A 22,146-nucleotide genomic window follows, 5' to 3' on the forward strand; every position below is an offset into this window, starting at 1 on the left:
GTTTCTATCACTTAAGTTTGGAAAAAACAAATATGAATAATAATAATACAGAAATAATAATAAATAAACAAAAAATATGTGCATACATACATACATGCAAACAAATTTCAATAGTGCATCAAATATTAAATATAATCAATATTATTATACATCACTAGTAGTAAAGCAAGACGTCATACATCCATACATCAATGATTGACGGATGTAATCACGTCGTGAAACAAAACAACATGCCATGACATGTTTTCATGCCTTGCACTTTGAATAGACCGCTAAGGATTGTGGGAGCCAACCGAAACTCGCGCGCTCCTCGTTACGTCAAGCTCCAGAGAGCTTATTAAACAAGGAAGCCGCTTTCCCTTCAAAATAAACTTGAAAGCTACTATTTGTCTCCACGGTCTTTAGAAATTAGAGTAATTTTGAAATGGGGACAAATTAACCAATATGGATTCTGTGGAGTTGTTTCATGGACAAAGCCTCGACAACGCCTCGATATTATGATGTTCATGACTTACATTTAACAAGTAAAACTTTGTTGTGATGGGGGTATTGTAATGATGTTATCAAGACGTAATGTGACATTCTTTCCTAATTACGTTCTCATCGCACATAACTGAATTTGACAATCTTATATCAAACCACAGGTTTAAAACTACGCCAGCTCGTGCCTTTTACTTTGAAATTGCAAATCGGAAGCCATCTTGTTTCAGAGACATGCCAGCTAGCGTTAGCAATTGGCTACTCACAGTAACCTCACAGCTAAACACGTGTATGATAAAGACTTTGTAATAATGCAGAGCCGCTGTGCTGCACCGAGCTGCACGAGTAGTAAATCCGATAATCAGCCACTCTTCAGGTTCCCTCACGATGCAGAAAGGTAACTCATGCTAACACCATGCTAGAGCTAATGCTAGTCGTAGCTACCCGCTGAGAATGCGCTGCTGTTTGTTGCTGAAATTCAAACCATGATCGTGGAAACGATACTAACTGTTGTTGAAATGAAATTTAAACCAAACAGCATTGTAACCTCTTAATTAATAAATCTGCTCAGTCTTTTATTAAACCTGCTACACGTTCACATGTAGCTCGTAACTTTACAACGCGCAAACTAAATGTAAAAGTTCCACCTGCTCTTGATTTAAACGTTTACATTATATTTAACATTATAAGATCATTTGTTAAAAATAATGCTTCAACAAAGACGCGGATAGTTGATCACATTAGGACTGGTTCCATCATCTGCTGTGTAGTACGTCATGTGGAACCATGTGGGTATTAACAGTATGAGTCCATTAGAAAACTGTCACTGTACCATGACTGGTTAGTGTATATTGGACTATCAGTGTCTCATCACATTGTATTCATGATAGTAAAGTCATCCGTGTTTGAGTCAACGACAGTCATTACATTCTAACCTATGTGAATTGTTGTGCAGCATTATCTTATTATAAGTATAGGTTTTCAATTTTTCCCAACAGACAAAGTTTTTAGTCACAAGGGGTGTATCGAATTTTAATAAGAGTTATATCGAATTGACCTGGAATAGTGAATAAAGAAAAAAAAAACATCCAAACCCTGGTAAAAGAAAAACGCCCAAAGAAAAAATATAAACACTTATACATATATTCATTCACATCTGTTCAAAGATAGAAATAAAAACAACTAATATATACATGAATATGCCCACGTGTATATAAAAAAGTAGATGCATATGAGATAATTATTTGATATGATTAAAGGTGTGTATCAGTGTGTGTGTATCAGTCATCCTAATAGGTTAGGAGGATTGCTTTGTACATTCTATGCTTTTGACATGATGTGTTAATGTATTGTATCTGCCCTCTCCCTCCAGATCCAAGAAGTGGGTAGAGAAATGCCAGAGGAAAGACCTGGCAGACAGATCAGCAGATCATCTGTACAGGTACTACAGACTGTGTGGAAAACATTTTGAAACATCTTCGATTGACAGTGTAAGTTATTTCTTCCAGTTGCACATCATTTTCTGAAGTCAGTCTCCATATGTGCTATGTGATGAACCTTTTTTTAATTAACTGTTTTCAGGATGCTCAAGGTACAGTGTTGAAGGATGATGCCATACCGACCATCTTTGACACACCAAGCCAGTCTCAAAATGGACAGGTGAAGCGGAACAAAGAGACGGTGGGTAAAATAAATAGTTTTGAATTGGGGAAAAATTCTTTGTTCCATTTGATTTTTGGAGTTTATGTCTAATAATAATTATAATTGGTGTCTTGTCTCTTTATTTCTGTAGACCAAAACTGAAGAAACGGAGAGTAGGGGGAGAAAAAGTAAGCAGGAATATCCACACACACCCACACACAAATGTATTTCTTGACACTGAAAATGAGATGATTCCCATGCCAATATTTGTCACCAGATTAACAAATAACTTGGTTTCTGTCCTGCAACTGTTTCTGTTTCCCTTTCAGAAATGAAGAAGTCTCAAACAGATGCAGCAAAGGAAGATGTCCCGACTGTTACTGAGGAAGATGAACACAAGGAGTATCTCAAGTCATTATTTGAAGTTCTTGTGCTTTTGGGAGAGCAGAGCATTCCTCCTACAGGGCCTGGTGATGTGAAAGAAGATGGTCTTGGGTCAAGCAACTTTCAGGCATTGTTAGAATATCGCATGAATTGTGGCGATGAAGTCCTGAAGAAGAGGTACGATGAGAACAAGGAGGGCTGCTCCTCAGCTCAGCTCAGTCAGTTGATTGAGGTGTGTGAAAAATACATCCGCAGTAAGCTGGTGGAGGAAGTAAAACAAAACGGCTCTTTCTCATTACTCACTGATGATGTAGTGAAGATCTCAGGAGAATGGTCCCTCCCTGTGTTTGTCCGTTTTGTGGACCAGTCTAACTGCCTGCGGGAGAGGTTCTTTGGATTCCTTGACTTTGAAGGAGATGGAGATGCCCTGGCAGAGAAACTGCTGTCTGAGATGACTGACAAATGGGGCCTGGATATGGAACAGTGTCGAGGTCAAGCCCACTCCTACTCTGGGATACATTTTAGCAAACTAAAAGCATTTTCTGCCAAACTGATTGAGAAATATCCATTGGCAGTAGTTGCACTGAGATCTAATCGAACACTGAACATGTCACTTGCCAGTAGTATGGCTTTGTCCGGGGTTCAGCTCGTTATGTCTACCTTTAAGAAAATTGACTCATTCTTCAGTCAGTCCCAGTTACTACAACTGGAGTTGGAGCATGCTATTTCGATTTTCTACCCAGACAAAGAGGAGAAAGCCAATGAACTGAAGGAGACCTGTCGCTCCAGCTGGACCAGACAACACGATGCGTTTGAAGTGGCGGTGGACATCGTAGAGGCCCTGCTATTATGTGTGGACAGCGTGCATGATAATGAAGACATGAGGTGGAACGACCAAGTCGCACACAGCGCCTTAGAGATTTCGAAAGCACTAACTGACTTTGAGTTCATAATGGCGCTGGTCGTGCTGAAAAACACAATGACTCTTACGCGAGCATTTGGGAAGAACGTGCAGGGGAAAGAACAGGATGCCCATTTTGCTGCAAGCAGTCTAAAAGCTGTACTGCACTCCCTGAAGGAAGTGTCGGACAACATCGATGTGTATCATGAGTTCTGGAATGATGAGGCCATTAACCTAGCCTCTGCGATGGAGATCCCGGTCAAAATTCCTCGCTCATTCTTGAGGAAGTATCAGTCAGAATCTGGAACCATTCAACCAGACAGTTACTACAAAAACCACCTGTCTGTTCCCGTGGTGAACCACATCATCAAAGAAATCGACGAGCTGTTTGGTGAGGACCACCTGAAGACCCTGAGGTGTCTGTCGCTGATCCCCGCCATCATAGAGCAGCACAAGTCCAGTGAACCTGAGGAGGAGAGCATACAGATGTTTAAAAATGTAATCCCTAATGCAGCAACCCTCTCTGCCGAGCTCCACTGTTGGTGGGTGAAATGGAGCAAAAAGGTCCGAGGTGAGACGTCGCCATCCAGCCTTCATGAAACGCTGCAGCTTGCCGATGTGAAGTTCTTCCCAAATGTGCTCGTGGTCCTGAGACTGATTGGCATCCTGCCTACCTTGGCTCTGGAGGACAGCTGCGATGTGGCGTTCAAGTGCTTCGGGGTGTACATGGAGAACACGCCTGACCAGTTCAAATCAAAAAGTCTTGCTGTTTTGAACATGAATTATGATGTAGGGTATGATCTGGATTCAATGGTTGAGGTCTACGTGAACACATACCCTACCAGAGAGGAGCAGGTGTGAATGAAATCAGTTGTGATGTAGTTCAGCCTCTGGACAGATTATCCACTGCTTTGTTACTATGTGCAGGTTGTGTTATCTTTAACTTGAGGTAGATGTAAGTTTTGTGTGTCTCTCTTTCTCCTCAGCCCATATATTGATTGTTCATTAACATTCTAGATTTTTATAAAAAAACAAACACCTGGACAGCAAAGTGTCATGCCAGACTGTTGTCTTTATTAATGTTACCATTCCTTGTCTCCACTGTTTAAATCAATAGCAAACGATTTAGATTGGGTTTAGAGTTATAAATGTTATTAAAGTGTGTCTGTCACCAGTGGATCTGCTGACATTTGTTAAGGATTAATAAAACCTTCCCTGAACATGTAAATAAAGAGATGAATTCTTTGGAATTTTAAGTGTTTGTGGTTGTCTTCTCCACCATACATTTATACACAACATAGAGTACATACAACACTTATATATTAGGGTGGATGGATAAGTAAGTAAGACGTTTGTTTGTTCATCATATATGTTTATTATCAGGCACATGGTGCAGTACATTTAGTACACTCCTTTTGTTGGTCTAATTATTTCTTGTAAAATGTAAAATCAGGAGGCTGCTGTCCAAAATATTTGAAAGGAAGATTTTTGCAGAGTGAACTGAGAATGGATCCATTATCTGGTGCTGCATGATACCAAGTTATGAAAAAAAAACTTGCTCTAACCAGTTGACACTTTGGCTCAGAAATCATTACAATTATGATTAAATATACTATCGTTTTATTCATTCTTATATACTGTGTCATCTGGAGCAAGCGGGCAAAAGCATTTCCTAATGGATAAAATCGTATCTTGATAAAAGGTGTGTATTAACTAGTTCCGGCTCCCACACAGTGGAGGACCTGTTCAGTTCATCTCCACACTGGAACTCTGCTCAGGCCTGTTGGAGCCACACCGCCCTCTGCTGGGGAACATGTGTTACTGCACGGTGTAGTTCCTGGTTGATGGGATAACACGCTTTCGGCGACTCTCACCACGCAACATCAACTTCTGGAAGCATGGACTTAGTCGGTTCTTAGTTCGCAAAAGAGACGCTGCGTGTAAACAACAGTGAGACTCAACAGGGCGGGCCGCAGGTTTCCCCACGGCATGAGCCTGTAGACTCTGCTGCAGGTTTGCTCAGAGTAGGCTAGCCCGCTTGCAACCGCCTGCTAAGCTAGCTAACTTACTAGCTAGCTACATTGCAGTCCAAAATGACTGACTGCTGCGCCGCGGTGAGCTGTGATTACCAGCAAGGGGAATCGACCACTGCACTTTTCAGCTTCCCTGCGGACCCGGAGCGGTAAGAACTGCGTTTATTTCACTGAACTTCGCGTTAAAAACGAGTCCCGAGCCTGCACAATGAATGCGTTAGCTCCCAACTGTTAGCACTGTTAGCGTTAGCTTCACAGCATGTTGGCTAACAGTGACACAACTCCGTCGAAAATGGCGCAGACTAGTTACTCTCGAAAGGGAAAAAAACGCATGAAATAGGCTCCGAGCGGTCATTTAGAGCCGGAGAAGGACGCGGCTGTTCATTATTGTTTCTGTCCGCGTGTCTTTGTGTTCAGAGGCTTCACAAACAACAAGAAACCATAGTTAAAAACTTTTTTTGTGTTGTAATCTAAATCGCCATCGGTGCACGACACCTACCGCCTCAGAGGTGTGTGCCGCTAGGACTGACGTTAGCTAAGGGAAACGAAGCTACATCCGTCATATTACAGCCGATGTGGTTGTTTCTCATCAAACTAAGGCGTGTAGCACCACAGCACATCGGTGGACATTCAGACTGGTGTTTGCGTAATTTTAACAGGTGATGTCCGTGTGAATAAATAACAATCTAGCGCCTCCTGTATTCTGTGGCGGCTTCGCAACTGGCGCCGTCACTCCACCGCGAGACCAGGCTCGTTTTACACGATTAATGTTTGCGATTTAAAAAAATGAAAAGTCGGATGAATTAAAGGAGTGCATTTGAGTGACGGCTGCAGTTCTGACTCAGAGGAAATATAACCTCCGAATCAGAGGAAACACCGACTGATACATCACAGCCCCGTCGTTCTGCTGTTACGTTATACTGAGGGAGGTGAAGCCCACTTCCCCTTACGCGTTTTAATCCACCCTTATTTTTCACCTGCATTATTGACACAATATGATAGACAGAATAAGAGAAGGCATAAAATGGATGATGGAAGACAGCACAAATCATGTAAAGTGGTGTAGACTTAAGGCAGCAATAAATTGCAACTACGTTTTGTATCATTGCAAACCCTGAGGTTGTGAATGCAGATCTGTATGAGTCAGGTGAGTGTGACAGATCCATGCTGAGCTGCAGACATGACTTCACCTGTGCATGTGTAAAACACACCAAGAAGAGCATCTCTGAGTTGGGAGTAGATGTCATGGTTGTGTGCGTTTGCCCAGTGATGAAGTCATTTATTATCACCACTGGCTTTTTTTAAGTGGCCCAAGTATTTTCTTGCTTTCTTTTCGTGGCTGGGGTTGAAAAGTCGACCCACTACTCAGGTGCCAAAAAATGACAGTCATTGACCTCAAGGTGGTGCTGTCCCAATTAATTTTCAATTTTCACAATTCAAAAGAAAATGACTTGGTGTTGAGTCAAAATTTGTTTGTCATTTTAGCCTCTTTATTCAAAAAGGTAAAAGCACAACAAACTAGTTTGAGGCAGCTCAACCAACTTTTGTAAATGATACATCGATGGATAACAAGTTATCAATATGGCATTTAAAAATATATATATATGTTTTTTAATTGTGTCTATAAGTCAAAATTGAAGCTCTTGTAACTAAACACAGCAAACATGTTTGGATGAGAGGTCATAGCTTTGCTAGGCAGTCTTGGGATATTTTACCACTAGATGGCGCCATGAATACAAAACTATCTAACCCATTTTGTAAACACAACTTGTTTTGCACGATCTATTGTCATGGCACAGTCCATGCATACGATGGAAATGTTGAAAAATGCTTTATTTCAAAATATAAAAGAAAGTGAAAAAATATTATATAATTTGAAATGGGGTCTTCCCTGACCCAGACCACATCCTTTCACCAAGTTGCGTGGTAATCCACCCAGTAGTCTTGGTGTAATCCTGCTAACTAACAGACAAGAATAAAACAAAATTGATCAATTCCTTTTTTCATCCTTTTAACTTGAGAATACATAGATATAGAGTCCTCATTTTTAATATAGCTCAGTGAAGAAAATAAACAAAACCAAACAGGACCTCCTTGGCGTCGGTACTATGTAGAGTACAGAAGAAAATGCATGTTTGTGACCCCAATGATTTATATCTGTTCCTTCTGTATTTTTCAGCTGTAAACAATGGCTGATCAACTGTGGTCGCCAGGACTTGTCATCAGAACCTGCTGAGCAGTTGCATAAACTCTACAGACTTTGTGCAAAGCACTTTGAGCCCTCTATGATCTCCCAACAGGTAAGAAACCAATCCATTGTCCGTTATCCTTCTGTGTATGTTGAGAAACAGAATAGACCATTTCCATAGCAGCAATGTTGACATGAAATAGTAGATCAACACAGGTGTAATTTATCATATTAATAAAAGCTCTACTGAAACAGTTTTTAAAAAGTGTATCGTCATTTTGTTGTTATTATAGCACCAGTATATCACTGTTGTGCTCTTCTTGGTGAGCCAGTACCATAACTGTCAAAACATTAACACGTTATTCTATTGTCACACCTGAACCAGGGCAACCACAATTACCAGTTTACAAGGCACAACTGAACAGTCTAATGCAATTTGATACAACAGTATAAGCTCTAATTCCAGTCTTTGTGAAGCTTATAATGTTATAACAGATGTTTCTTGCGTGCCAGAAGTTTGGAAACACCAGGGCTCTAAGCTTCAGTAAGCTTCAAGCTCTGAGTCTATAGTGAGTCTTTCAGTGTTAGTCAGCGTCTAACCTGCAGGAGGTTACAACTATAAATGAGTCGATGGCACGTCCTATCGTCTTCACTGCAGAAATAAACCAGGGAGAATATCTGTCAAGCAACGTAAAGGATTACAGATGTTGAGCTCAAAAAACAGCCTGAAATATTCTGTCAGAGAAAATGATTTCAAAAGAGGAATGACAGTACATTTGGAGAAATTGGCAAGTGCTGTTACATTGGCTGTCTTACCAACCCCACACTTAGTGTGCCCTCCAGAAACCTGTCGAAAAAACTCTGAATGGAAAAAAACTGTCCCAAACCTTTTCACATCTAACTTGCCACAGACTAAACATGTAATTCCTGCCAAAGGGGCTTCTTCAACATTGTGAATTAAAACTGAATACTTTTGGAATTGATTGATTTATTGTTTTTGTATTGTCATTGTTGAGTGTAGATTGATGAGCTAAAATTTAAATTCTACCTATTTACAATATGAATCCACAACAGAAAAAGTGAATGTCTGAATTATGTCTGCAGCCACTGTAAGCTACAATTTAATCAAAAAAGAAACAAAACAGGGGGGAAATATACACTGTACAAAATTTATTGCAAAACTAAAATACTGTGTATAAGAGGCAATGAGCTTTTTTGTTGTCAAAAATATCATGGTCCTTTGAAGAATTACACCAACTTATTTAGCAAATACCCCTCTGGTTACTTTTTTTTAGGTAATCATCAAACTTTATGTTGATTTAAAGTTCCTATAATTATTAGATTGAATAAAATGTGTCCTATAGTATAATTTATTTCCTTTTAATATCACATGGTCTGAAGATTTAGGCTTTGCATAAAAGTCTGTTCTCCTCCTTCTTGTTTTTCAGAGCGACTCGGGTTGTGTCCTAAGTGATGATGCTGTTCCAACAATATTTGACTGCACGACACCGGAGAATAATCAACTGCCCTGCAACAGGAAACGAGCTAGAGATCCTGTAAGTGTTTGAGTGTTTATAGTGACTGCATTTTTAATGATACAAGAAAAATGCAAATATATAATTACCCTTTTCATTTTCCTAGTCGGAAGAGGAACCTTCTTCTGTGAAGAAAACAAAAGGTACTGCATTAATTCATCCTTTAAATGTTCCTTATTTAAGCCCCTTGAGACATAAACCTAAACTAGACTTGAGTTTTAGTCTATGTTCAAATGTATTAGCCCTTGTTTTAAATAATTATTCACTGACTGAATTTGCGATTTCTTTTAAATCATCTCCCCAATTCATTAAGTGTTATTTCTCTTTCCAACTAGAAAACAGAGCAGAAGTGACAGGGGAGACACAAGAATTTTCTGGAGAGCAGAGTGAAATGCCTGAACTGCAAAACGATAACCAAACCCAAGAGGATGTGACAAGCTCTAAAGCAAAAGAGACTCTAAAAGTGTATTTTAAGGAAATTCTGGCACTGACTGGTTTCAGCATCAATGGTGCAAACATCAATGCCGATGAGTCGATTGGTGGCGCTAGGGGTCAGCAAGCACTCAATCGTGTCTGTGTGGAGAAAATTGACAGGACAGAAATCCTGCAGTTCTGCGAAGACCTCATGCGGGAGGAGATCCAAAATAGCCTCAGACTGGCACGATTCTTCTCCATTCTTCTTCAGGATGTGACGAGCATAGAAGGAAAAGAGCAGATTCCTGTTTTCATCAGGTCTGTCACAGTTGATGGGTTCCCACAAAAGCACCTCATTGGGTTCCTACCATGTGACATGGATGCAGAGAATCTGTTTTACATGCTTCTCGCTGTGTTGAGAAACAAGTGGGGGCTGAGGATGGAGCACTGCAGGGGACTCACTTATTTGGTTACAGGCAGCATGTGTCAGAAAATGCGAGACCTTACCAGCAGAATTCTGCAGGAGTTTCCACAAGTAGTCCTGTCGCCAAGTGACCCATATGCCTTCAACATCTGGATTATTCGCTGCATGCCTATGCCCTCCATCCAGAAGGCTGCAGACACCGTGGAGGAGGTAGCCTCGTTACTCAGGAGAACACCAGAGCTGTCCAAAAGACTGGAAGGAAAGATCCAGATAACATATGGGCATTTAAAAGGAGAAGTGGATCGGATCAAAGCAGCTGTCAGTGTGAATTGGGAACACAGCACTGATGCCTTCCAGACTATGTTGGATATTCTGGAGCCATTCCTGAACTGCATCAATGAGATGATTTCAAAGGTAGACGAAGACACTGCTGAACAGATGGCCAAGCTCAAGCCAGTTTTGAAGAATTTCAATTTCATTATCACGCTTGTTGTTCTGAAGAACACTCTCTGTTGTGTGAGCATACTCAACTCAAGTCTCAGGGGAATAATTAGCATCAGCAGTACCTTGCAGTACACAATCTCCAATGCCTTAAAGCTGGTAAACAAATATCAACAGGAGCTTGCAATATTCCACAGGAAATGGTTTTCAGATGCAATTGGCCGAGCCAAGAAGCTGGGAGTTGAGGTCACCAAACCAGAGATGGATCAAGGGGACACAGCTGAAACACCACTGGAGGACTTTTACAGAGAAACTCTGAGCCGACCTATCTTGCAGTATCTTGTTGCAGAAGTGAAGAGAGTGTTCAGCACTGAGATGGTGAGGATTCTACGATGGCTGTCATTAGTGCCCTCTTACATGGCTGACCACAATTTCAGCATTCGCAGGGATAAAGTAGCAGATGCCAACCTGAACAACCTTGCCAGGCCTGACACATTTTACGAAGAGCTTGGTTGCTGGGAAGTGAAATGGAGACACGCAAGCAAGCGCAGAATCCTACCAACCACAGTGTTTGCTACACTCAAGATCCCAGATATTGGGTTTTATCCGAATGTGCAGAGCTTGCTGAGAGTGTTGGGCACTGTTCCATGTGTAAACGCAGAGGCAGATGTGTATGGCCAATATCATATGGTTCTGGAGCGCTGCCACTCCTACCTGACAGGCACACCAGAGGACCAAAGACAGTGCAGCATGGCATATGTCTATGTTAACCAGGACGTGCACTTCAGTGTTGAGCAAATGGTGGATTCATATGTCCAGAAGCACCCAGACATCCTGCAGATTCTGCAAATGGTGAGTCGACTATAATAAGCAGAATTCTGTTGAAATTGTTTGTATATGTATTGTGTGTGTTTTTAACATTTGTGTGTGTTACAGGATGATGACACAAAAGAGAAGCCTCCAAAAGGTGAGAACATTTTTGCATACATTTCCTGAGAAAATGTTCACATCCGTTTCAACATGCAGCCGCTTGGGATAATGACAAGTCTGTTCTATCACATAAGATCACAATTTACAATTTGAGGTTGGTTGTCACACACTAAGATGGAAAAATTGCAGAATGCAAGCTATAGTGTATTAAAAGGAAAAAAGAAAACTTAATGTATAAGTTTTAGAAATATTTGAATTGTGGAAGTGAAAATAACTTTTTTTAAGTTTCTTTTTAATTACTCGCCAGTATGTCCCCTACTGACTAATGATTAAGTATTCTCTGCTTACACGACCATTCCCACTTTTCATTTCAGTGGCAGCTCATGGAAACAACGCAGAAAAGGACACTGAGGAGGAAATTCAACTCATAAACCTAGAGATGGATGCGGAAAGGCTTGTGGAACTGAAGTGTGCCGAGACTGATCGAGAGGCGCTTAAATCTGCTTTGCAATCTGCAGTGGTTGCTGCATACAACAGTCAAAGCAGGCTACGTAGTGACACTTCTGCTCAAGATGGAGAGGTGGACTACGTGACCAAGTCTGAAATGAAAGAAGTTCTCACTGTGTGCGAGAATGCTGTCAGGGCAGGAATCCTCACAGAAGTGGGGAGTTCGTTCTTTTCCTTATTCATTGACAGTGTTGTGAAACTGGGGGAGAGAGATCATCTCCCTCTTTTCCTTCGGTTTGTGGATAGTTTTGATGTCATGCGTCTGGAGTTGATGGGATTCCTTGAGGCTGATCTTGATTGTGATCTCATGGTGCTGCGTCTCCTGGAAATGGTTACTGTCGAGTGGCGTCTTGATTTGAATAACTGCAGAGGTCAAGCCTACCTAGGCTCTGGTGATGTCTCCTACAAGCTGAAAGCCTTTGCCTGCAAAGTCCAGGAGAAATATCCTCTCGCTATAAGCACACACTGCTCTACCTACTCTTTCAATACATGGTGGTCAAAATCCATCCCAGTGCCTGCTATTAAAAGAGCCCTGGATACATTTGAAGAGGTTTTGATGTTTTTTGGTAGCAGTGCTATTTTAGAAAAACAGCTTGACTATGTGTTAGTGTTTGGTCTTAGAGAGAGCTATGAAAAGGTCCAGGAGTTTCGAGGGAAGTTCTGTGGCTGTTGGCAAGAGAAGCATGATTCTTATGAGGTGTTGGTGCAGATTCTGGAGCCCCTGGTTGAATGTCTGGAGAAGATTAAAAACAACCCACAGAGATGGAAATCATCTATATCCACACAAGCTGGGGCCCTTCTCTGCAAGTTAATGGAGTTTGATTTCATCATTGCCATGGTGGTCTTAAAGAATGCATCCTCTTTTACCAGAGAGCTGAGTGCAGGTCTCCAGAAGGACCACTTCAGTGCCGCATCCCAGCTTTGCCAAATCAGTGGTATTGTGTCCACTCTGAACCGAGTAAAGACCAATATGAAGGTGTTTCACCAGAACTGGTTTGATGAGGCTTGTGCAATTGCACAGAGCCTAAGAGTGCAGATTGAAGTGCCTGAAAACTCTTTGCCAAGAGATGGCATGATTAAGCCAGTTGGCTTTTACAAAGATGGCTTAAGTGTGCCCCTGGTAGACAACCTGATCAATGCAGTGAAGGATCATTTTTCAGAAGACCACAAAGAGGCTCTCAACTTCCTCTCCCTGGTTCCATGCTCGGTCACAGTGAGCTACATGTTTGAGAGCTTGAAGTCAAAACCTCCTCTCTACAGCAGTGATCTTCCTGATGCAGACAACTTCTCCACAGAGCTCTGCTGTTGGAGAGTAACCTGGAAGACCAAAGTGGCATCCGTGACCATCCCAAACTCCATATTTCACACACTTCGTCTGCCACTCATGCAGTACTTTGGGAACATCAATGCCCTGCTGAGGATTATGTCTGTGCTACCCAGCACAGCACTGGAGGACTGTGGTGTTGTGATGCGCCACAAGAAGTTCCAAGAGTACCTGAGAAATACATATCCTAAAGACAGGTCCCCATGTTTGGCTATGCTGCAGGTGGGCACCAACTTCAGCAGAGACCTGGACCGCATGGTGACCCAGTGCTTGAAGGTTACACCACAAGCCTTGGAGGGTATCTGTCTGGTATGTATTTGTATTCTTTAATTAAAGAGACAGTGTGTTACATTATTTTCTTATTCTTATTTTCTTCTCTTTTTCTATTAATTATATGAATGTCCATTTTATTAACTGTATGACTCATTACATTTACCTGTGTATACTCAACAGGACAAGGAATCCAAAAGTTTAATCAGGAACTCTGAAAATAATATGGAAGGTATGGCTGTTGAAATATGTTTTCATTTCATATTTATAGTAATAATAGTACAATGTAACTGTTATCATTACATGATTTGAATGTTTGCCGTAACAGCTCCATTAAGTTGTCTGGTTTTCTCTCTGATTTAGATGATTCTATAAAGGAGCAAGCGGAGGAGCCCAAAATTGAGCAATCACCTGACAAGATGGAGGACCAAGACATGAAACCAGCAGATGAGAATGGACACACAGGAGATAATCGTCATAGTCTGGCGACAGTGTTCAGACTGGCTGCACTACTGGGAAAAAAGAATAGCAGTCTCTCTGACCTGTCAGAAGAAGAGAAAGATCTTTTCATCCAGGAGCTCAGCATGTGCCACTGGTTTGGAAGAGAGAACAAATGCATGCCCTCTATAGGTGATGGTGAAATGGTGAACCTCCTCATAAATGGAATCAGGGATGTCATACTCAAGGAAATACAGGAATCTCCATTCTTCTCATTGATCACAGACAAACCTGTTAGAATCGCTGATAAGACACAACTACCTGTTTTTGTCAGGTATGTCGGAGAATCAGCCCCGAAAGTGGAGCTCATTGGTTTCTTACCATTTGATGAAAACTGTCATGTTGACACGCAAGCAAATAACCTCGCAAAGATTCTCACTGAAGACTGGGGCTTACCGATGTCTCAGTGTCGAGGGCAAGCATTCATGCATTTGGGCTCAGGTTACCAAAGTCTGAAGAAAATGTCTTTGGATGTCTTGAAGAATTATCCGCTCTCTGTTGTAACGCCCAGTGAGTCTTGTGGCCTTGCCCACTGGCTGGCAGGAAGTGTGCCTTGCCCTTCAGTAGCTAAAATGTTGGACATCACAGAAGACTTGATGCTGTTCTTTGATGACTCTCCGTGCCTGGAGGGACAGTTGGCACAGGCTGTTGATGGGCTTCTAAATATGCCGAGAGAGGCCCTGGATGAAATTCCAGAAACATGTTGCTCAAGGTGGAAAAAGAGAGAAGACTTCTTTGACATACTCGCTGACACATTAGAGGGTATTCTCAGCTGCCTAGATGCTGTAAGCTCTACTGCCACAGGAGCCAAGTCGATGCATGCACAAGTTCTCTCTACCGCTCTAAGAAACATGGACTTCATTGTCACCCTTGTGATTTTGAAGAATGCTTGTGCTCCTCTTCGGAACTGTAGCACTGTCTTCCGCTGTGGAAACCCTGCTGACATACTCTGTGAAGTTGAAAAAATCCCCTCAATCATAGAGACTCTTAACAAAATGTTAGAGAATGTGAGCTTTCTACACACTACCTGGTTTGAACAGGCCTTCCAGCTAGCAACCAAGGTAGCTCCTGAGCAAGTGTGCTTCTCAGAGGAAGTCCACAGCTATGAGTCTCCTGAGTTATATTACAGAGAAAATCTGAGTGTTCCTCTCCTCAGAAGTCTTGTTGATGAGATGAAGTACAGTTTCTCAGACAGCCACTTAAAGGCCCTGTCGGTCCTGTCATTGCTGCCCTCGTGCAACCCCCAACCGATTCTGTCGGAGTCCACAGACAAGCCGTTCAGCCTCTACCTTACAGATCTTCCTGAGCCAGAAGTGGCCGAGCAGGAAATCAACATCTGGGCCACTGTATGGAGCGAGAAATACCAGGATGTTGCTCCTCCGTCATCCATTGCTGAAACACTTATGCATCCTGAGTCAAAGAGCCACCCAACTGTTAGCTTACTGCTGAGGCTTGTTGCTGTCCTGCCCAGTGTCAGTATGGAGTGTGATCTGATGAAGACAACGCTGAATTCCATGAGGGATCTGTTAAGAAACACTCTATGCAAAGGCAGCAGAATGGATCATGTGATGCTCCTGTCTCACTGCACAACACTGCAGAGACTACCGGAGGTCATTGAGAAGTGTATAGAGGTGGATCCAGAGAGCAGTCCATGTCTATCCCAGGTAAATACAAAATGTGTTTCCTTAACATTATAATAGAGCTGCAACAGTTGACCAACAGAACATTTTGTAACGATTTTCATTGTCAAGGGGATTTTCCTGGCAGGAAGCTAACCATTTCCCCAAATGGAAATGTACTCAAAAATGTTGGTAGTAGACAGAATATCTTTTGCTCAGTTGACATTTTAGATACAAAACAATTGATAAAGAAAATACTAAGCGATAATGGATAGATTGTAGCCCTAGATTATACTTTGCATTATGTAGGAAATATAAACATAATTATTTTATAGCCATTGGAATAGGCAATAAATAATCAAAGTTGTTTGTCTTATTTTATAGGTAATGGGAACTTTGCAAGGACTAAAGTTGGAAAGTGGTAAGTACATTCATGGCCACCAGATAATAAAGGTATCAGTATATAAAGTTCTGATTATATAAAGACAATGAGCAGTTATTCCGCTCAATGTTCGCTGTGTGTGAAGGTTGTTGCGTGTTATTGATTTTTTTTATTGTTGCCATCAGGAGTCTTTGAATTACAAAAAGGGACACCAACAGAACTGCAGGCCTCCAGTGAAGCAAAGAAGCCCGAGGATGGAGAGGGGAATTTGGCTAATAATGAAGTGATACTAGAGGTCGTTCAGGGATCAACAACAGCAGTGTCTTTCTATGAGCCACAGCTGCGTGAACAAATCCTCAAGGAACTCTGGGACTCTCAGTTCTTCACAATCATAACTGAGCAAGCTGTTGAAATTGACAGGGAGCTCTATGTCCCCCTATGCATCAGGTACCTAAACAAAGAGGATGTCCAGTGTGAGGAAACACTGGCTTTCATCCCTTTCAGTGAAAACCATGCTGCTCTTGCAGATGCTATTGTGACGGCCCTGTCTGAGAAGTGGGGGCTCAACATGGAGTACTGTAGAGGACAGGCCTTGCTGAGTGTAGGTGAAGTAGGAGCTCAGATGAGGACTGTAAGTTTAGCTATAGCTGAGAAATATCCTCGAGCTGTAAGAAGTGTCAGTTCTGCTTTGCCTCTTAATATTTGGCTGGCTAAATCCTCTTCTGCTCAAGAAGTAGCTGATGGAGCAGTTCTCATTAGTAAAATATTACATTGGCTCACAGAGGATGCAGAACGCCAGAACAAACTGGAAGAAACGATCATTCACGTGTTCCAGGACGACGAAGGAAAGGGCAACGAGCTGCGGGACAAACTCATCAAGAACTGGGAGAAGAGTCATGACATGCACGAAGTGATGGTAGAGATTTTAGAATCAGTCACGCTCTGCTTGAATGAGCTGAAAGGAGAGGGAAGTGTTTCAAACCAGCAGCAAGCATCACAGTTCTTCAATGAAATCAGAAACTTTGAGTTCATCCTTTCAACAGTTGTGCAGAAAAACGTCCTGAGTTTAACTAAGAAGCTAAGTCAGTCTCTTCAGGGCAAACCATTAGACATGCTACTTGCTGTGAATAGTTTGCCTGATCTCAAAGCATGTTTTGGTAAGCTGAAGAGTGATGTTGACACCCATCACAGGGTCTGGTTTGAGGAAGCTGTCGCACTGGCTTCTAAACTCCATGTCACAATGTTGCATTCAGTGCTCCTAGAGCCTTTGAGTGAGTTTTACAAAGAATCAGTAAGCATGGGAGTTATAGAGCACTCAATAGCAGAGATTGACGACCTCTTCACAGAAAAGGTATTGGATACTTTGAGGTGTCTGGAGATTGTGCCTTACGCAATGTCCAAATTAGAAACCAGCATTCTTAGTGGTCTTGTGTTCCGCCTGTACAAGGAGGACTTGCCAGATGAGGCCTCCCTTCAGTCTGAGATGAAATCATGGAAGGAAAAATGGTTGGATCCCCTGGCCGGCTATCTTCCTACTACCGTGCTCGATACCCTGAAGACGTCCCAGATTAGAAGTTTTAGTAACATTGAGACTCTCCTCAGACTCCAGGTCATCTTGCCATTTTCCAGGAAGGAGAGCAACTTCAGGCAAGGAAAAAGAAGCCTCCAGGAGTTCCTCCAGCAGGAGAAGAGGTCTCTCTCTGAGCTCCATGCACTGTAAGAGTTGAAGGTCTTCCATCACGGTTAGCAAGTTTGAATAATGCGTTTGAGATGTCACCACAAACCTATTCAACAGCTATTGTCTCAATCCACATTGAGTTCCCAAGTTCTGAACTCAATATTTCTGTGTACATTATGATCTAAATTCTTTTCCTTTTGTTGTTTTCCTGCAAACCAAGCCCATGTTATGTTTTTGTTTTTTTTATTCTGTAGTTTGTACAGTTGTACTGCCCAATGGGACCAATATCTTGGCAAAAGAAAGCAATGCTCCACTGACAGTTATCAATGCTTGTGCCTTGATGCAAAACTAATAATTCACCCCATGTATTATGATAATACACATGTTTAAAAATGTCCCATTGGCTGTGAAACAACTCTATTTTTTTCTCATTACCGAAATGACAAGACTGGCTTGTGTATCCCTGTCATAAGTTCATTATAATTGAGGAAATTGCACCCTTTACCTTTCCTGGGCACAAATAGCATAGTTAGTTCGATCATGTTCTCTGATGATTTCCCAAGTTTCCTGTCTCTCTGCAGGAATCAATTTGCTGTAAACGTATCTTTGAAAGAATGTTTCCTTAATGGGAAAACCTTCGTATATATATTTGTCAGAAAAGTAATAAAATGCTCCAAAAATAAGTTAATGGCTTTTGAGTTTTTCCTCACGCTAGATAGACTTTCATGTGTCAAATGTGTAGTCATGTCTACAAGTCAACACTAGATGGTGCAATGAGGCTGTAATTTGCCTACAGGAGTAAACTGAATGTGGTGGGACTTTAAAACAGCAAGAATTCAAATATTTGAAACGTTTATCGGGTGCAACTTGCCAGCGTGATGTTTTAGAGTTGTCACCAGATGCTAGAACTACATTTACACTTACACTGGTATCACTGTTTTGGTGTTAAAAAAAATTAAATAATACACTGCTACAAATGACCCATATGATTTATTTTGAAAAGTAAAGGAAGATATTTTCCATACTGACTAGCTGTGCTGTAGGTATATCTCACTTTAATTATGCTCTCTTCTAAAAGTCTCAATTTGCATAACAGTAGGCCGTTGTTAATCATTGCTGACTCATAGCCATTCCACCGTCTAGTTCAGGTCATGATGTATTGAATCAAAAATTCCTCCCGTGATTCACTGACTGATCAACAAGAGTGTGAGTTTAGAGTGAGGGTATAAGGTCATACAACCTCTTATTATCTTTAGACACTGATTAATATTTATGTCATCACTCTTTGTCTCAAGCATATGGCCGGGACAATGCTGAGACGGGTTTAACTTGTATTGCCATTGATGCAAATGGTGGTTTCGGGGCGCCATTGTTTCAGCTGTGGTTTAGTTAATATGTAATTCTTAGGTTTCAGTGGGACTGCTGTCGAATGGTGTCTGTCTCTCTTGTCAATCATTTGCCATGAATTTCACTCTGGTGATTAAAACTCAACAAGGAATTTCAGTCACAGCTACTGTGCGGACAATTAGAAAAGCTTGGTTCTATGGTTATTACCCTTTATGGCTTTATATATGTTTTATATAGTGTTACACTGTCACAGTTCAGCTTTGATACTAAATGTAAAACCTATAATAACCTAGATTCTGTTTAAAAGCCTGTACAGCTTATGTCGGCTGGATGATTACCAGTTCTCTTCAGTAGCCAAGTGGTATAAAATGTACTGACTGAATCTATAGTGACACATACAAAACACCAGGGCTTAACAATATCACATTGAGTTTGAGCTGAAGATTAAACGTCTAAATTCTGGTTGTGCCTCTGAAACATCCCCAACAGAGACTATATACTGCTGTGAAAGGTCCACCATATTGTGTTTGTTGACATGAAGCCACCTGATCTTTACCACTGATAACCCCGCAGTGCACGTTTTTAAAGAGACGTATTCTTCCTGTGAGCTGTAACAGCAGATGCCTGCCTGACAAAGCTCTGATTGTCGGTGCTCAGCTCAGTGTGAAAGGAGCATCTCCGCGCGCCCGCTCAGCTGCTGAGCAAACGGATCTGTCTCCGCTGTGGGCCGGAGCAAGCGTTCACATGCAGGCCTCGCCGCAGCCATGTGCAGGGCAGCACCACACCAGCATCGTCTCACAATAACCCCACGTCTACGCTTTCTGCCAAGAGTAATACACTTCCTGCAAGCTGTGTTTTATTTATTTACATGGACGTCGCTACAGTTGAAATCTCAGGTGCAGCCTGTGCGTCCGAGCGTGGAGAACATCCTCCATCTTTAAGCAAAACAAGGTATAGACGTAATTGACCCGTGCACCAGGTTTCCTGCTGGAAGTCAAGGTTCTGCACTGATGTAAAACCTGTGGCACTCCGTAATCATGTCCATACACAGCCAGGGTTTAACTACACTCTGGAGGGGAAGACAGAGGGCTTAAGTGGATTTTATTTCAAGGTTCTCTTTCAGGGAAAATTGGCAGCACAGGCCTGAATTCAGATTCTCCTCAAACTATGAGCAATACGTTTGGTTTGAATTATTTAGCGGTCGACTTGTTGATTGTAGCATTAAATAACATTTATACTCACCATGATAAAGCTAAAGAATTTTTAACTGTGTGACACATGAAGGGCCCTTTAACCAGTACGTAGATTCATCCAATCAGCAGGCAGTGAATCAAATTTAATTTATAATTGCTCACAAATTTAAACCTGATAGTCTGAAATGGCTCCTGTAAAATCAGTGCTCAGCTCTGACCAGAGCAACAGCCTCTTATTTCTTTTGAACACATTCACAGAACAATGGAAATGGAGCTTGGAATTCAAGATTCTTTTCTTTTGTAAAGAATTAAGCTTTAATCGTTTATAACGATGCTCTGGAGCTCTGATTCCTTTGCCAACCAAAAAATCTAAAGGGCTGAACTCATGCGAACCAGATGTATCGGCACAATTTATCTATTGTGTTTAAAGGCCTGCAGCTGGGCTGGTGCTAAAGATTCCTCTACCACTCTTCTGCCGTGTGCTCACCAGGAGGAGTGGGTGGTGATATATCTGTAGATGAATGGATCCAAACCAGACGCTGCTGAAGACATGAAGACATCGCCCCACCCAAGTGGTCCCACCACGACACCCTGCGCTCTCAGCACCTCTTGCTGCTCTTCAGCAGCACCTCTTCAGACACTGTGATGAAGCGACCTGTGTGAGTCAGCGCTGCCGCCCTTCAGGTTGGAAGAAGTGTCTCTTTTCAAAAAGTAAATCCACCCACAAAAGCAAATATTCGCATGTTGATTCTTTAGTGATGTATAGCTGAGTCTAGGAGCGGCGGAGAAGTAAAGAGACAGACTGTGGTGATGATGTCATGAGACAAATCCTGCAGCTGCTCATGTGGACAGTAAATAACGGAACCATAATGCTTCTATTCACAGGAGTAAGTTTGCTCTACATTCAAATATAACTCAACCTGGAAGACAAGAAGTGCTGCAAAAGTACTACTACTCAAATCATTCAGTCCCTATTTCTGTCAATTAAACCACCTGATGATGACATCATCAGCTAGTGTCTTCAGCTTCTAATATCCATTTTAGGTTACACAGTCTGTGTAAAACTCACTGGGCTTGAAAGTGGATGTAAAAGTCAGTTGGAACTTGTTGTTGGAGCTCATTTAACTCAGATTTATGATGCTCCTCGCATGTGTCAGGACTGTATCCACTCCCCTCTTGGCTGTTTAACCCGTAATGCAGGCAACTGTCATACCCTCTGCTCACACCGGAGCCGGCACGGGGATTTTGTTTTTGGAGACTGACCCTTCTCTGCATGTTTCGTGAGCACATGCACCGCTCGAGATGTAGGCTCCTGGAGGACCACATGACATGTTCAAAGGTGCCACCCATCTGTCACTTAAAAGAGCGCTGTCCTCAAAGCTCAATAGAGACAGAGGTTATAAACAAATGGTACACAAAAGATGTGGGTCCGGTCAGACAGACTGGACAGAGCTTGTTGTTTCTGTGCGGATCCCCACTGTGAACTACGGCAGCTCTCACAGAGGGGACACCGGAGGGTGATGGGATTTTCACATGGCCGCTCTGAAGGCTGTGACTGGTCTAACAGTTCTTGCCCTGTCAGATCACTGGCCATGACAAACATAATGTTCTTATTATTTGTCAATAATCCGCTGGCAGCAGAGCTCAGGCCCGCTCGGCATTTAGTCGGAGATAAGAGGCAAAAGAGAGCGTTACAGTTAAGGTTCACTGAATGTTTCCATAAAAAAAATGCTTTTAAGTCTCAGCTTTACTGCTTTTATGATGGCTGCTTTTGATTTTGATTGGGACATTATCTATGGTCAGATGGCTTTACTTGGAAATTGAGAGCAGGCTGAATAGTCAGAAATGAACATACCTCATCAGAGTTAATCTTTTATTAATTTATCTTTGTGGTTAAAATATTTCTTCTATTCTTTGTGGAATGAGAGTTTGGCATCAAAACTGAACCAGGTTTCGA

At 41.9% G+C, this 22,146-nt stretch overlaps 2 protein-coding genes across 2 annotated transcripts; both read left to right on the top strand.

Annotated features, from left to right (window-relative positions):
* Positions 1–400: 400 nt before the first annotated feature.
* Positions 401–4,656, top strand: thap12a (THAP domain containing 12a). Its single transcript, XM_035178030.2, has 5 exons — positions 401–877; positions 1,853–1,970; positions 2,062–2,160; positions 2,273–2,309; positions 2,451–4,656. Exons 1-5 carry the CDS (start codon positions 792–794, stop codon positions 4,265–4,267), a joined length of 2,157 nt encoding a protein of 718 aa, XP_035033921.1. The 5' UTR covers positions 401–791; the 3' UTR covers positions 4,268–4,656.
* Positions 4,657–5,201: 545 nt separating this feature from the next.
* si:dkey-250d21.1 lies at positions 5,202–18,332 on the top strand. Its single transcript, XM_035178029.2, has 11 exons — positions 5,202–5,588; positions 7,619–7,739; positions 9,076–9,183; positions 9,269–9,305; positions 9,498–11,293; positions 11,378–11,408; positions 11,746–13,511; positions 13,656–13,704; positions 13,836–15,634; positions 15,974–16,010; positions 16,157–18,332. Exons 1-11 carry the CDS (start codon positions 5,500–5,502, stop codon positions 17,689–17,691), a joined length of 7,368 nt encoding a protein of 2,455 aa, XP_035033920.1. The 5' UTR covers positions 5,202–5,499; the 3' UTR covers positions 17,692–18,332.
* Positions 18,333–22,146: the final 3,814 nt, after the last annotated feature.

This window comes from Hippoglossus stenolepis, chromosome 15, assembly GCF_022539355.2.
Source record: "Hippoglossus stenolepis isolate QCI-W04-F060 chromosome 15, HSTE1.2, whole genome shotgun sequence".
Taxonomy (NCBI): Eukaryota; Metazoa; Chordata; class Actinopteri; order Pleuronectiformes; family Pleuronectidae; genus Hippoglossus; species Hippoglossus stenolepis.

Excerpts from the sequence above, each read along its gene's own strand:
- thap12a (XM_035178030.2), top strand. The coding sequence starts at position 792 with ATGCAGAGCCGCTGTGCTGCACCGAGCTGCACGAGTAGTAAATCCGAT. Across the intron at positions 878-1,852 it reads TTCCCTCACGATGCAGAAAG|ATCCAAGAAGTGGGTAGAGA; the intron begins GTAACTCATGCT and ends CTCTCCCTCCAG. Across the intron at positions 2,310-2,450 it reads GGAGAGTAGGGGGAGAAAAA|AAATGAAGAAGTCTCAAACA; the intron begins GTAAGCAGGAAT and ends TTTCCCTTTCAG.
- si:dkey-250d21.1 (XM_035178029.2), top strand. The coding sequence starts at position 5,500 with ATGACTGACTGCTGCGCCGCGGTGAGCTGTGATTACCAGCAAGGGGAA. Across the intron at positions 9,306-9,497 it reads TTCTGTGAAGAAAACAAAAG|AAAACAGAGCAGAAGTGACA; the intron begins GTACTGCATTAA and ends CTTTCCAACTAG. Across the intron at positions 16,011-16,156 it reads AGGACTAAAGTTGGAAAGTG|GAGTCTTTGAATTACAAAAA; the intron begins GTAAGTACATTC and ends TGTTGCCATCAG.